Source organism: Macrosteles quadrilineatus, unplaced genomic scaffold, assembly GCF_028750875.1.
Source record: "Macrosteles quadrilineatus isolate MER2022 unplaced genomic scaffold, UCM_ALF_1.0 Scaffold_13__1_contigs__length_4303367, whole genome shotgun sequence".
NCBI classification, from domain to species: Eukaryota; Metazoa; Arthropoda; class Insecta; order Hemiptera; family Cicadellidae; genus Macrosteles; species Macrosteles quadrilineatus.
Window position 1 is genome coordinate 860,760 of NW_026542606.1, and position 17,030 is coordinate 877,789.

Here is a 17,030-nt window from a genome sequence, read left to right on the forward strand (position 1 = left end):
TCAAATTTTTAACGGTCTTCGCTATTTTTTTGTACCTAAATAATTCTTTTTTGCAAATATTATTAATGCTTTGTATCTTCCTTAGTTTACTTTAAATTTTACTCATTACATGTTTTTTCATAACTTTACTCCTTGACCCCAAAACTTAAGTTTATTGTCAAAATTTTAAGGTTTTTTACCACTTTTACGAGCCCCATGTTATTCTTATGGAGAATAACATTGAAAGTTACCGACTATTGTAAGTCCATCCGAACAGTCTAGAAACTTGCTAGGGACATGGAATTTGGCAGCATTGTAGAATCTGATCCCAAATTAACGGTAAAATTTCCAAAAGTAATATTTTCAAATTTTAACCCTTCTAAAATTTCAAAATGGCTGACAGCGGAAAACGGCAAAATAGGTTTTTTTTAACGGCTTAACTCAAAAACGCTAAGAGCTAGCAAAGATTTGAAACAATTTTCATGGTCAGGAATTAAATTTTCTACAAAACCCTTTCATGTGTTTTCCAAAATTTTCACCCCTTCACCCCTAAAAAAACGCCCTATTTTCAAAAACAAGTTATTTTCTGCCAAATTTTTATTGGTTTTCGCTATTTTTCCGACCTATAGTTTTTACAAATATTATTAGGCCTAATGCTTTGTATTCTTCTTAGTTTACTTAACATGTTAATCCTTGTATATGTTTCCATAACTTAACTTCTTGACCCCAAAATTTTTAAATTTAATGTCAAATTTGAATTATTTTTCCCTTTTACTAGGTTATAACTGATTCTTTACCTATTCTATGGGCGCAAGGTTATGAAAACTATACACAGTTTATTGTATAAGGGCTATCCATAATGGTATGAATATAAAAGGAACATTAAAAAAATCCCCCCCCCCCAAATTGATTTTCTCCCTTAGGCCTATATAAAAAAATTTAGGCAAAAAATTTACGCTAAAGATAAAAAACGTGAATTCTGACCATTTTTGTGTTGTAATAGCCTACTCATTAATGAAATCAAATAAATAGTTTATATTGCAAGAAGCTACTAACTAATAGATTAGGATTAAGAAAATAAATCCAGTTTTCATTGTACTTTTTCATAAAATTTATTACAAACTTATAAAATTCTACCAAAATCTGTATTTTTTCCCTTAATTATTCTTTTAAAAGTAAGGCATATTTTTTGTAAGAAAAGAAAAACTTCTTAGTGTATTGTGAGGACATGTTTGAACTCATATTTAGTCTAAATCACAATTCCTACCTGCTGACGTTTCTCACTCAGTAATTTCTTTACTTTACTGTAGTCAGCGTCAATAAGACCAATATGTCTGGAACTAACTGGAAATGGTGGTGTTTTTGATAATTTGATTTTAAATACACTTTTGTTAGACATAAATGTAACACTCACTTCATATTTTAATTCTTTATTTTACAATATTATTCTTGTATCATTGTTTTTACTTATTTTTATAACATATGTTTCTATTTTGTTTGTACAGTATATAATAACTGCACTACACTGTATTGGGTTGATTATATATCAATTGGGCCTTAACATACCGCCCGCCAAAAGAAACATTTTCTTTTCAATAAGGAACATTTACAAAATTATGTGATTAAGTAGTTACAACATTTGCTTGAGCTGAAACTGATGACTTGCTCTGCTTCTGTAGAAAAATTCACTTTCTTTTTTATTCCAAGTATGATGTTTTGTTTAGATGTATTGTGTAGCTTGGGTCTGTGAGAAAAAATTGGGCCAGTGTCTATACGAGGTTTAGCATTATAGATCCGGCGATAGTGACTGGACATATTCTGATACCTAATAGTTTGAGCTACACCATTTTTTGGATGGTCTTTGTTGTTGTTCATTCTTTTCATAGCTTTGATCGACGACTTCATGTTCCCATACGACTTTCCAATCTTGGGATCTTCGTTTTTAAAAGGGAGCGGAACTATGTATCTTCCTTCCTGATCCCGTTTTACAGCATTACAATAGATCATCTCACATTTTTCCTCTTCAGGGTTAACTGATGCAGGGACTGGGACTTCTTCTAATTCACAAAAACGTCTAAGTTGATCATCTAGAGAATGTTCAATGGTTGCAACATTGGAAACAATAGATGAAACCTGGGCTGCACTTTACTTGACGTCCTACACTCATTCGATTGTTTTTTTCGATTCGATATTTTCATTCGATTGTTTCATTCGATATAACTATCGTTTGGTTAGTTAGGTTAGGTTAACCTTACCTAACTAACCAAACGATATATCGAATGAAGCAATCGATTAATCGATGTATCGATCGATATTTTCATTCGAATGAGTGTAGGACGTCAAGTAAAGTGCAGCCGAAACCTGGTCATATGGCTGTGTTTTGCCATTAAGATCAATTGGACCCATCAAAATATATCCAAAACTACTTTGGTTAAGGAATGGGATAACCTTTGGGAGCAGGCATCCGCCCGCCATTCATTACCTCAGGGTACAAGTCTGCACCCAACAAAAATTCAATTTTTCCTGGTGCGTCAAAAGTAGGATCTGCAAGTTCTAAATGTTTGTATTGGTCTTTGATACATTCTGGAAGGGAGGTAGAAGGCATTTGAGACGTAATTTTCTTCAGAATCACAGCATTAGTCTGAAGGCGAAGTTCAGAATCAAAACGAGGTTTCAGAGTGCACGATACAACTATTTTAGTAGATAAAACAGTAGATTCTGCAATACCAGATACATGTTCATTGAATTTCTTTCGAGGAAGGCACAGGCGCTGACAACAATCTTCAGTTATAAAGGAAGTCTGAGATCCAGAATCAATCAAAGTTCTAACTGGTTGGAATTGACCTGATCTATCCTTTATATGAATTAAAGCAGTTCCTAACAAAACTAAAGAAGACCTAACACTGCTGCATGAATGCAAGGGACTTGACTTAAGTTTTTCAGCTGGTTGAATGGAATTTTCATTAGGACCTACTTATTATTCTGCCTTACCCTAACCTGAGCCTTGTTGGTTAGGCCAATATCATCATTATGTAGTAAACTGTTGTGTCTTGCTCCACATTTAAAACAGCTAGTTTTTGAAGTACACTGATTTAGTTTATGCGAGGTCCGTAAACAATTAAAACAAGCATTTTGTGTTTTAATCCAATCCCTACGCTGAGCAGGAGTTTGTCGTCCAAATTGTTCACATTTATAAATTGTGTGAGCTTCCTTGCAAAATAAGCACATTACTGCATTGAGATTAGATACACAGGCTCTTTGATGAAAATAAGGCTTATTATTTGTGTATTGCTTATACGGTTTATTTGTAGAAACTTCTGTCACAGAAGTTTGAACGGTTTCAAGAGCTTTACACTGTTCATCTAGAAAACTCAAAAATTGGTCAAAAGTAGGCAATTCAATATCAGAATGTTTAAGTTCAAAATCAGTGCGCATCTTATGATCGATTTTGCAAACAACACTGTGAAGCAAGAGAAAACTCCATTGCTCAACAGGTAGGCCTAGTGTTTTTAGGGCACTTGTATTTTCAGATAAGGTATCAATGAAGTTTCTCAAAGCCTGGAGATATGTTTAGTATTTCATCCAAGTAACATGTAGCAAGTTTACGCTTATTTTGGAATCTAGATACAAAACTTTGCCAAGTAATGGTATAATTGACATCAGTTATGGGGAGATTCTTTGCTAACCTCAATGCATCATTTGTACATGAGCCAATAAGGTACATGAACCGTTCAATGTTTGACAATGATTTATTTTCATGCACTAGTTGTCTAAATAAATTATAAAAGGTAGGCCATTCTTTGAAGTTGCCAGAAAATGAAGGGAAACTAATTTTAGGTAACTTTGCTTGGCTTTGTACGGGCAAATGGTTAGTTTCAGATCTAGAACTAGGTGGTTGTACTTTTCAATTTCGGGAGGGACAATCTTTGACATAACAGTTAAAATGTAGTAATATTTGTCACTAACATTATCAGAAAGCTCTTCTACTTTACTATAATCTGATTCATCTAATTGACTTTTCAAAGCAATTATTTCTAATTGGAGTGTGTTAAATTCCTCAAATAACTCATGAATGGATGCACTACGAATTTTAAAGGATTCACAATCTTCAGACTCGGTGGTTATTCCTAAGCTTAAGCCTAGATTATAAACTTTGTCTATTTTCTTTAAAGCACAATTTCTACGAAACTGGACCGCATCAAGTTGGCTTTTAAGTTTCTTAACTACTTCATCCGTCATGTTACTAGAAGTGGGTTAGAAGAAACTAGTTTGAATTGTTGTAGTCTAACAATGGGACCAATTGTGGCTTTACATACAAGGTAAAGTAATTGAAAAGGGTCAAAAGAACAAAAAATGAATAAGAGATGTAAATTCAGGTCCAATATCCCAAAGCTTAGACTGTGATTGTGTAACTTGTTGTTTCCTGGATGGGAAAACAGCACAATGTGAATCTGTTGATTCCTTGGTGGAAAACAGTAATCTTCAAACTGTAGAAATTGATAAAAATGGACTTACAATAGATGCCGTGCACAATTAATGTGGCTGCGAAGGAAGGACCATAATGTTTTTGATAATTTGATTTTAAATGCACTTTTGTTAGACATAAATGTAACACTCACTTCATATTTTAATTCTTTATTTTACAATATTATTCTTGTATCATTGTTTTTACTTATTTTTATAACATATGTTTCTATTTTGTTTGTACAGTATATATAATAACTGCACTACACTGTATTGGGTTGATTATATATCAATTGGGCCTTAACAGTGGACTGACTGCACACAAAATGTCATCTACTAGGGTCTTAATTTAGTCTTTTGATGATAGTATATGCCCTTAACAATTTGTTTATGGCATTTTCAAATGATTTTATGTAAAAACAAACAGAAAATAACAAAAAAAAATTTCACCAATTTACCCACGTGGGGTAATTTGGAGGTAAAATTTAACCTCCTTCCCCCCAATGGCCTTTTAAATTATTATCTTCTTTAAATATAAATAATTGTAGTTTAGAATGTCCTTTTTCTTGTAGGGACAGATTTGGAACATTTTCTCTACATCTGTATAGTGTATGGTAAAAAATATTAATTTAAAACGAATGCAATTTCTAGGCTCGGAGATTTTGAAAAAACGGATAAATCGTTTTATTTTTTTCTATTTTTTTTAGTTACGTACATGTCTAAGCAAAATTATTTTTTATTACCTACTAGAAAATATGTAAACAATGTTTTAGTGGTTTTAAGACCTAGCCTAATTTAAACATTTCAAAAAGGGTTAAATAATTATTTTTAAAATTTACCTCCAATTTACCCCACCACCGATTTCCCCCATTCTACCCTAATAAACTAAACTAAACTAACCTAACCTAACCTAACCCAACCCAACCTAACCCATGCTTAGGTTAACAATGTGAAATAATGACCGATTTTGGGTAAACCCTGGATAAGTTAGGTTAGGTTAGTATTAAGTTATTGACGCATAGTAAAAATAAATTGAGTACAGTTTCTTAACTTAGCTATGCTAATACCGATTATTAGTAAACCTTAATTCGATATTTACACTATCAGCAAGTTTGGTTGGTTAGGTTAGGTTATGACAGTTAATTTTAAAATAACTCAATATACCTTGTAAATGTATCAATTATTAAACGATATTTTCAATTTGATAGTTTCAATCGATAGGGCCTAAGTTAAGTTAGTCCAGTTAAGAAACTGTACCCAAAAAGTTTTTCATGCGTCTAAAATCACCGATGTGCTTAAAATAGTCTAATTTAGGTAGATAAGGCAATAAACTGTAATATAACATACACAGAAAACATTTTAACATAACAGAAAACATGTTTTTTTTTCAATTGACTGGTCATTTCTTAATAACATATCTAATAGTAGCTCTTTTGAGTTATTCATGGAAAAGTTCCATGAAAAATTATATTTATGTATTCCCATCAAACCGGTAAAGAAAAATCCTCATGTAAAGCGCCGTGGAACTGGAAATGCTTGGTTCACAAATGACCTCCGTCAGCTCCGTGAAGAAACTTTAACATGTTACCATAATTTATTATGGGCGTCCAAGTACAACATCAATGTGGGATTCTTCAAGCAGACCTACATGGATGCTAGGAAGGACTATAAAGCAGCCATTAAAGATGCTAAACTTCACTTTAACGCCAAGATTATCGAATCGTCCTCTAACAAATGTAAGACAGCCTGGTCTGTTATAAATTCAGCTAGGATTAGCTCCAGCAAGGCGGGCGTTGTACCCATAACTGCGGATGAGTTCAACCAATACTTCATCTCATCTGTGGCGGATGTTCAGAAAACTGTCAATCTCAATCAACCTGCTTCTACTTACCTGCTCAACAATTTTGCTGTATACCCGAGGTCACCTTCAGATGGAAGCCAGTGAGCTGAGATGATGTCGCAAAGTTGATACTAAACATGAAAAGTGGAAATTCCAAAGACATATATGGTATCAATAGTGATTTTGTAAAGGAAGTGGCCCACTTTATAGTGGCCCCACTTACACATTGCATAAATGATTGCTTTACTAGTGGTGTCTACCCCTTGTGCCTGCAATCCTCAAAAACTGTACCAATCTACAAGAAAGGTGACACTAGTTCTCCACGATGCTACAGGCCGATCTCTGTGGTGCCTTGTTTTTCCAAAATCGTTGAATCAGCAATGAAACACCAGGTAAACAAATTTTTTGAGACTAACTTTTTGTTTTCCAAATTTCAGTTTGGTTTTCGAAGAGGGCTGTCTACTGTGGATGCGGTCGAGAGCCTTGTACAGAAGGTTGTAGATGGTTTTGAAAACCACTCACATACTACTTTAACAACTTTATGTGACCTTACCAAGGCTTTCGATTGCGTTCCGCATGAGATACTCCTCACAAAATTAAGGCATTATGGCATTGTTGGTGTGGAGCTTAGCCTATTTCAATCTTACCTAGAAAATCGCTCGCAGAGAGTTCAATAATGCCCTCTCTGACGTAGCTCTGATCAAAAGTGGAGTACCGCAGGGTTCGGTACAGGGCCCATTCTTGTTCCTTGTACATGTAAATGATCTCTCTTCAAACATAGGTGTAAACTCAGTTGTCTTTGCAGATGATACAACCTTTTTTGTAGTGGTTCTAATGTAAATAGTCTTGTATTGTTAATGAATAATGCTCTAAATGATGCTAACTCTTGGTTTGAAACAAATGGGTTACTTTTGAATGACTCTAAAACTCAGAATATTTTATTCACTCTTGGTAAACCTGATCTTGGGCTTTTAGATGTGGAAAAAAATGTAAAACTTTTGGGAATCTGGCTTGATTTTTCTCTCTCTTGGTCTTCCCATATTGAATCCCTGTGTGTTAGGCTCAACAGGGTAATTAATCTGTTAAGAAAACTTAGAAATCTTGTTCCTAAGCCATATCTGAAAATATCTTATTATGCTTTTTTTAATGGCATCTTGAGTTATGGTCTGTTATTGTGGGGAAATGGAGCAGATGTCAAAAAACTTCTTGTGCTACAGAAAAAGGTCGTTAGGATTGTAAGTGGTGCGCCCTTGGATGCACATTGCAAGCCTCTGTTTCAGTCTGAACAAATACTGACTATTGTAAATATGTATATATTTGTCTGCTTGGTACGAGTTAAAACAAAACTAGAGAGTTACGCTTGTAGAAGCTCGGTGCACTTGCATGTGACCAGAAACAGTAATCTGCTAGATGTACCTTTTGTGAGACTATCCAAATCAAAAAAGTGGTTTAGTTATGAAGGACTATCAATGTTTAATTAACTTCCTAGCACAGCACGTAATGTTAGCATGAGTAGGTTTAAGCATGTTTTGCATGAGTGGCTTGCTCAAAGGCCCTTTTATAGCCTAGAGAGTTATTTCCAGGAAGATTTTAGTGGCATGTTATTTTGACATGCCAACAATTTACTCAATGCAAGTCTCTATTTATTTGCATTTTGAGTATGACCATTATGATCTGTATGAACAATTAAATTGTTGACCTTTTACTGTCATTGTTTCTGATAGGCTCGATGCTTGCATAGGTAGCTAGATTTTTTATTTTATGATCTATTGTAACTGCCCAGACAAATGTTTTGTCTATTTATGTTTTATCTAGTTTTATTTTCTTGGTTAATCTTGAACCTCATTGTTGACTCATATGCATGTACCTTGCAAATTACGGCAATAAAAAGTTTCTGATTTCTGATTTCAGAGGATAGGCTACGCGTCCGGTAACCAGACGTGGATTAGGCGTCCGGTAGTGACGTCACCGGGTTGTGGGATGCCGGAACGCCATTACCACAACAATACGATGTTCGGCCAGCGTTGTTCGTGGTGTAGTGGATAGAGTGCTCGGCTGATATCCAAGAGGTCCCTGGTTCGAAACTCATCGGTTTCTTTAACTTTTTGTCACAGATTTTGCTTTGAATGTTTAATTTCTTCTTAACTGTAATGTACATCTTTTGTTAGAATTTTTGGCATTTATAATTTTATGTAATGAAGAGAATTGAACCTTCATTTGATTTTTTTCATTATCAGGTCCCTACGTCATATTGACGTCAGAGACCGGGGGGGTAGTTTTCCAGTCACGGACACTCAAATTTAGTTGTCAAACAGTTATAATCTAACCTAACCTAACCAACCAAACTTGCTGTAACATTTCGAAATTCTGTTTTATATTCACCACATGACTTTTCTATTATCCAATGGAATTACTCGAATTAAAATTAAAATTAAATAGCATGATTTGTCTAGGGGGGGGGGTAGTATTCCAGTCGCGGACACGGCTTCCATATTGGTTAGTTGGCAGATTTTGTGACGTCACGTTTCACCTGGGGGGGGTAGTTTTCCGGGGGATAGTATTCCGCATCCCCTTGTACTCTACATCCATATTGTACTCTTCCTTGAAAAATGTTTAACCAACGTAATATCTACGGTACCTATCGTTGACCATCCCATATGCAATTGTATTGTCTATTGGGAAATAGGCCTAAAGCTTTGATTTGATTAAGTTAGTAATAAGATTAATCTTCCGGATCCTAAATACTTTAGAAGTGTGTAAATGACATTTATTCCAAGCAAGAACCTTCATCAAATGGATTTACAAAATATAGGATCCTTGATGACCAAACAAAGGGCGCACGTTGTCAACAATTTACAATACAACCAGAGAGGCACAACACAACAACAGTGATGCAACCCAAGGAACCAAGTATGTCGACTATGTAACTGGGGCAAATTATTCAAACATTCAATAGTTGCAAACTACTGATTAAACAACTGTTTCCAAAATAACTAACATTAAATTACCAAAGTTAATCCACTTACCGAAATAAAGTAGTTTCACAAGGTCAGCTAGTGCTAGAAAGAAAAGGAGGAAGCCGGTCCGGTCGGTACTATACATAACCAAAAAAGCTGAAGCAGAAGTCAGGGTTTAATTGCAAAGAGGAATGGATCAGTAATATCTATGCTTGTATACTAAATAAAATTACATTAAAAATACCCCCACCACCACAAACCCGAAGACTACGCGAATTTCCATGCCTATTGTATTTATTACTTAATGGGACAATAAATCTCTTCAATCTCTCTTGAAATCTCTTGAGTACCGGGGACCGAGCCTTGCAAGGTTCTGGGATAGATAAAACCATTGACTACGAATAAGTTTTATCTATCTTATCTATATATATAAAAGAAAAAGCCCTCACTGACTGACTCACTCACTCACTCATCACTAATTCTCCCACTTCCCATTTACCTAGGAGGCTGAAATTCGGTACACCGATTCTTTGGGCATTAAATAGGACAACTAAGTAGATTTTATTCTGATCGGGCTTTCGGGCTCCGCCCCAGTGGCTCTGGAGTTTCCCATGTTAACCTTATGATGTTTCATATTTAAAAGGAAGTACCTGGGGACCGAGCTTTGCTCGGGGAAAATCATTAGTCCACTCTGAAAGCAGTCTTAGTACTATATTGGAGATACAAAAATCCATTCCCAAACTCCACACGGCTCGCCTTTACTACGTCCTACAAGATTTCCTACGTCATGGATCTTTTCCCCTCCATTTCCATATAGCACTTAAGAATTGTAGATACCTTAATCTAATCGTTATTAACAGTTCCCACACTCCGGACAGCTCACCTTGACTACTTCCTTCACCACTTCCAACGTAGCGGACCTGTTTTCCTCCCTTTCCATAGCATTTTAGGATTGCAGATACCTTAATCTAATCGTCATAAACAGTTCCCACACTCCAGACTACTCGCCTTGACTACATCCTTCACCACTTCCTACGTCGCGGACCTGTTTTCCTCCCTTTCCATAGCATTTTAGGATTGCAAATACCTTAATCTAATCATCATAAACAGTTCCCACACTCCAGACTACTCGCCTTTACTACTTCCTTCACCACTTCCTACGTCACAGACCTGTTTCCCTCCCTTCCCTTAGCATTATTGGATTGCAAATACCTTAATCTATTGGTCATAAACAGATCCCACACTCCGGACAGCTTGCCTTGACTACTTCCTTCTCCCTGTTGTACATAGCTTAGTACCTAGGAATAGTACCCTGTTCCCGTGGTCCGATCATGCTGGTTCGCGAACTCGTCCTAAGTAACATAGGTTTACACGTTTGTACCAAATTTCATAAAAATCGGATCATTTTTGCTCGAGTTATCGTGCTATAACGGACATATATATATATATATATATATATATGAATTTGAACGAATAGTGTTTTTGGCTTCTAGGGACATTAAAATGAAAAAGTAAATCGGTCCCGGGTCCAAGTCTTACCATGAGACCTACGGTAATAGCTTATTCCCTATATGGGAAATTCGCTAAAAAAACTACTTTTTGGTCGGTATCACAGTATTGCCCGGGAGCCTAAAATGGGGTATTTCGGGGGCAACTGCAACTAAAAGATTTTAAATATAAAGACCAATCAAGTGACCCCTCATTTTGAAAGCCATCAGTTTAAAAGAATATCAACGAAAACTAGAGTTCCCTGTCTCGGCCACATACAGATTGGCCAATGGATCGAGGGTCTTTTCTAACATACAGATTGACCAAAGGTCCTAATGAGCAGTGACAAAAAATGGGGGAGGAGCTTACAGCAGTGATGTACCGTGTGGGGGAGGAGCTTGTCTATTAAAGTAAAATGTTTGTTAACGTTTTCTAATCTTACCCGACACAGAGGTGGTCAAATTCAAGAGACGAGTTTTACTTTTTAAAACACTAAGTTTTATGTAAGCTGTTAAGTAAAAAAATAAGGTTCTTACATTCAAATGTAGCTTTAACAAAACAGTGCGGTATTCTAATGCAAATAAAAAGGCTATACAATCTAACTAATTACTTTTAAACTCACTATCAATTTCTTGTAAAGTACACAAAATACGTTTTTTGGGAGGTCGAGTTGGTTACGTAATTGTTATTTTGTTTGACCTATAGCAATTAAGATAATGTTACCATTTAAAAGTTCTGAAGTGTTCTTTAAAGATTCAAAGCATAAGCATTCTCGTTTTATGTGTATACACATTGTTTGAAAATTGCCTTGAACTAGCTGTTACCCACGGGCTTCACCCCGCTTGACTTCATAAGTATTAATAAACCTTTGGTTAAGTTAAGATGAAATAATAAACCAAACAGAATACAGTAATACAATAGTATTATTTCGTACCTAGGACCGAAAACGAGGTTTTGCCGGCTCGAGATAGTTTCTAAGTTCGAGACGAAGTCGAGAACTTAAATCGATCGAGAGCTGCAAAACCCATTTTCGGTCCGTGGTACGAACACTATTTTTCACCACACTACTACTATTCACAATAATAATATAATGAAAACTGCTAGTCAACGCAACTTATTTAAGGCTATGTGAAGAATTAATTTCAGGAATCAGCAAAAATAATAATAAACAGTTGCTAGGCAACGGTGACAATAAAACAATTCTATTTCAATGCTATGGATACTGTTTGTGTAATTAATATGCAAGCGGACAGCTGATTTTGCGGCCCCCGGGATGTAAAAACCTGCTCGGTCCCCAAATTACGATGACAGCTGGCATGGCCAGCAAAACGTAACTTTCAGCCACCAACTAACGTATGTAATACACAGCCAAAAACATCATAGTGTGGTGAAAATAAATTATCACACCTGATTTTAATAAGGTAATAAATTGAAAGAATGACAAATAAGTAGCCTACATCTGAGGTATTTTTAACATTTGGTATACGGAAAGTTTCCTTTGGAAAGCAATTATTACGACCTAAAAGGACAATCTATGAAATAATGAATAGTTTTGCGCAAGGTTTCTCGTCATGACCAACATTTTAAGTATATAGTTTATGGGGGTGTGACTTGTAGTATTCTCAAATGTTCATGGGTACTTTGGGCTGTATATACAGGTGTCCCAGAACTCTCTACCAATATTTTAGGGCATTGATCCTGGGTAAGAAACGTACCTAAATATCATATTTAAATTGTCCGGAAGTCCTTAGTTACTCACACAGTCGCCATTTTGTTTTTTTTCAGTTATTAATTTTTTTCTAAAGAATGATTAAAGATACGAAATGGAAACTTTGCACACACATTTATGACAACTAGACAAAGCTACAAAAAAATTATGAAGATTTTTAAAATTCATAAAACAAAATGGCGGCCATTTTAAATTTTCTTTCTTAAAAAACTCAAAACCATTGATTTTACAAAAATTTTAAATGGCCGCCTGAATTCTGTTTTATGAATTTGAAAAATCGTGATAATTTTTTGGTAGCTTTGTCTAGTTGTCATAAATGTTTGTGCATAGTTTCCATTTCGTATGTTTAACCATTCTTTAGAAAAAAAATTAATAACTGAAAAAACAAAATGGTGGCTGTGTGAGTAACTAAGGACTTCCGGACAGTTTAAATATGATATTTAGTTATGTTTCTTAACCAGGAGCAATGCCCTAAAATATTGGTAGAGAGTTCCGGGACACCCTGTATAGATATCTGTTTTAGTATTTTGCACACGATGTTCATTTTTAAGTTCACAAAACCAATCTAGCAATATTCATTATAGGAGTAGTATTTTAACAAAAGTAAAAAAAGGAAAAAGATATTCCATTGGAAGTGAAATAAACCGAATAAAATGTTCTACCACAGAGTATCAAAATCTACTCACTTACTCAACATTCACCTAAACCAAAAATTAAAATTCAAAACTTCAAATAATTCTTAACAATTCGCCTTAAAATCCTCAAATAAATAATAATTTGTCATTAAATTACTTATTCGGTCAGCTACATTTTCAGTTGACGTTAAAAGAAAATAATAACTCCAAATTGCATTTATCAAATAAGTTATATATTTCTTAATAATTAAGGATTTTTGTGTGCAGCAAATCGACACCTAAGTATTTATTGTTGTAGGCATATTTTGCATCTAATTTAAAGATCTTATCCTCTAGATGTGCCTTTTGCGCGTTTGGATGATATCCCGTGAAAGAATATAAGCTTGTCATATTAGCTTTTAGTCCAGGACCTGACTAGGGTTCTGTGTGCATGTCGTGTATAGAGAATTTTGCTTTTGCATTTCAATATAGGTGTCTTAGGAAGTGTTTTCCACTCGGGTGTCAAGTTCGCACCTGGTACGTTTTCGAGCTATGACGTCATCAAAATAGCGGCCATTGATTTTTTTAAATCGTATATTTCGCAAACTATTTGTCGGATCGGAATGAACTTTTTTTTGTTTGAAAGATAATTTTAAATGCTACCTGTTTTACATTTACACATTTGTTGTATGTTTAGTACATTCTTCGTAATTTTGCAAAAACCTGTATTTTTAAATATTTTTGAGTTATTTTTGTTTGTAACGTTTTATTGATACAATTTATCAAAAACCACCAATGAAAAAAGTTGTAGAACATTTAAAAAGCTTTACAAAAATACCAAATTCGATATGTTTTACTCAAAAGATTACGCCAAGAAACTAGATAAATCTCATAAAAACACCTATTTTGGCGCAAAAACGCCTATTAGTCCGGCATCTAGGGCAGTTCGCAAGTCTTATAAAGACAGTTTCGCTATTCAATGTTGATGTATGTATCTAAATAAGTGTTTTCAACTCGGGTGTCACGTCTGCACCCATTGCAGTTTCCGGCTATGACGTCATTAAAATGGCGGAAAGGGCTATATTAAAAATAACGATATTTTACATACCATGTATCGGATCGGAATGAACTTTTTTTTGTTTGAAAGATAAGTTTACATGCTATCTTTCTTACATTTACACTTTTGTTTTATGTTTAGTACATATTTCGTAATTTTGCAAAAACCTATATTTTTAAACATCTTTGTGTTATTTTTGTCGATAACGTTTTATTGATACAATATATCAGAAATAACTTAAAGACAAAGTTGTAGCACGTTAAAAGAGCTTTACAAAAGTACCAAATTCGATATGCTTTACTCAAAAGATCACGTCAAGAAACTAGAAAATCGTACAAAACAACCTAATTTTGCGCAAAAACGCATATAAATCCGACATCGATGGCTGTGTTACGAGTCATATATAGACAGTTTTACCATTCAATGTTGATGTATGTGTCTAAAGAAGTGTTTTTTAACTCGGGTGTCACGTCTGGACCCACTGCAGTTTCCGGTTATGATGTCTTTAAAATTGCTACATGTTACGATTTCACCAGCTATTTTACTTAAAATAAGACCATTACCCTCTTTTATGCAAATAAAAGCACAACAAATCAATGTAATTAGTCCATAGGAATGTTTCCACTATATAAATACCCCCGGTGCAGCAATCCTGTTGACTAAGCGAATTTCCATTTGCCTGGATTGATTTTCAATTAATCTATTAAATTAACATTGTTTGAGTTGTTGTATTATTGTATTAACAACTCAAACAATGTTAATTTAATAGATTAATTGAAAATCAATCCAGGCAAATGGAAATTCGCTTAGTCGACAGGATTGCTGCACCGGGGGTATTTATATAGTGGAAACATTCCTATGGACTAATTACATTGATTTGTTGTGCTTTTATTTGCATAAAAGAGGGTAATGGTCTTATTTTAAGTAAAATAGCTGGTAAAATCGTAACATGTAGCAATTTTAAAGACATCATAACCGGAAACTGCAGTGGGTCCAGACGTGACACCCGAGTTAAAAACACTTCTTTAGACACATACATCAACATTGAATGGTAAAACTGTCTATATATGACTCGTACACAGCGATGGATGTCGGATTTATATGCGTTTTTGCGCAAAATTAGGTTGTTTTGTACGATTTTCTAGTTTCTTGACGTGATCTTTTGAGTAAAGCATATCGAATTTGGTACTTTTGTAAAGCTCTTTTAACGTGCTACAACTTTGTCTTTAAGTTATTTCTGATATATTGTATCAATAAAACGTTATCGACAAAAATAACATAAAAATGTTTAAAAATATAGGTTTTTGCAAAATTACGAAATATGTACTAAACATAAAACAAAAGTGTAAATGTAAGAAAGATAGCATGTAAACTTATCTTTCAAACAAAGAAGTTCATTCCGATCCGATACATGGTATGTAAAATATCGTTATTTTTAATATAGCCCTTTCCGCCATTTTAATGACGTCATAACCGGAAACTGCAATGGGTGCAGACGTGACACCCGAGTTGAAAACACTTATTTAGACACATACATCAACATTGAATGGCGAAACTGTCTTTATAAGACTTGCGAACTGCCCTAGATGCCGGACTAATAGGCGTTTTTGCGCCAAAATAGGTGTTTTTATGAGATTTATCTAGTTTCTTGGCGTAATCTTTTGAGTAAAACATATCGAATTTGGTATTTTTGTAAAGCTTTTTAAATGTTCTACAACTTTTTTCATTGGTGGTTTTTGATAAATTGTATCAATAAAACGTTACAAACAAGAATAACTCAAAAATATTTAAAAATACAGGTTTTTGCAAAATTACGAAGAATGTACTAAACATACAACAAATGTGTAAATGTAAAACAGGTAGCATTTAAAATTATCTTTCAAACAAAAAAAAGTTCATTCCGATCCGACAAATAGTTTGCGAAATATACGATTTTAAAAAATCAATGGCCGCCATTTTGATGACGTCATAGCTCGAAAACGTACCAGGTGCGAACTTGACACCCGAGTGGAAAACACTTCCTAAGACACCCATATTGAAAAGCAAAAGCAAAATTCTCTATACACGACATGCACACAGAACCCTAGTCAGGTCCTGGACTATTTTACAATTGTATAGTTTGTGCTGAATTCTGTTGTCAATCATCTGAACTTTTCAAGTTTACAATAAAATGTTGTTTACATCAAAACATATGTCCATAGTACAATTTTGTTTTACATCCATACTAAAATGGGGTTATCTGTAAGTCGGTGATGTTTCAGTTAAATCAAGAAAATGTATTATTTTGTAAAAAAAGGAAAGAAGAAAATGGTTTACGTTGAATTTTGTGTTTTCATAGTATGTGTTATTGTTATTAGTATTATTAATCTTTCTAAGTTGCCTTGAAGAGATCATGCACGCAATGAAAATAATAGAGATATGATGAGAGATCATGTTTTCACCCTTATCAACTACAATATGGGCCGGTCAAAGTCAAAGTGGTGTAAGTCAATTTTTGACAAAAATGAGTCAAGTCCATATTTTGATTCCTTGTTCACTGATTCATCTTTTGGCACAATGAGCTAAGTCATAGTTCATTTCTAGCGTCACTAGGAGGCAGCACTTTACTGTTCCACATTGTGTTGGTATTAAACTGTTTCAAAGCAAAGTGATCCAAGTCTGACTTACTCCACTATGCCTTACAACATTATGTTTCTTTTTTGGTATAAACACATGACTTATGCGAAGTAAGCAAAGTGGCCCAAGTCTGACTTACACCACTGTGTTTGGAAATAGTTACTTACAGCTGGTCTGGTCACACAACTTCCAAAAACAAACCCAAAACAAATTCCATGTAACTTCTATGACACGTGAGGAGTTTAAATCAGCAAAAGAGCTATAATGCAGTGACCCAGAGAACTAA

The 17,030-nt window shown here is 34.6% G+C and overlaps 2 protein-coding genes across 2 annotated transcripts in view; one reads left to right on the forward strand and one right to left on the reverse strand.

Annotated features, from left to right (window-relative positions):
• The window catches only part of LOC129004933 (protein arginine N-methyltransferase 1-like), a 42,910-nt gene extending 33,473 nt beyond the window's left edge, over positions 1-9,437 (reverse strand). The window contains exon 1 of the mRNA XM_054433649.1: positions 9,310-9,437. The gene's annotated coding sequence lies outside the window, so the exon portion shown is untranslated. The remainder of the gene's footprint in view (positions 1-9,309) is intronic.
• LOC129004963 (uncharacterized) overlaps positions 6,092-17,030 on the forward strand; it is a 106,819-nt gene continuing 95,880 nt past the window's right edge. Inside the window, exon 1 of the mRNA XM_054433691.1 lies at positions 6,092-6,384. Coding sequence (XP_054289666.1) covers positions 6,092-6,384 — 293 coding nt within the window. The remainder of the gene's footprint in view (positions 6,385-17,030) is intronic.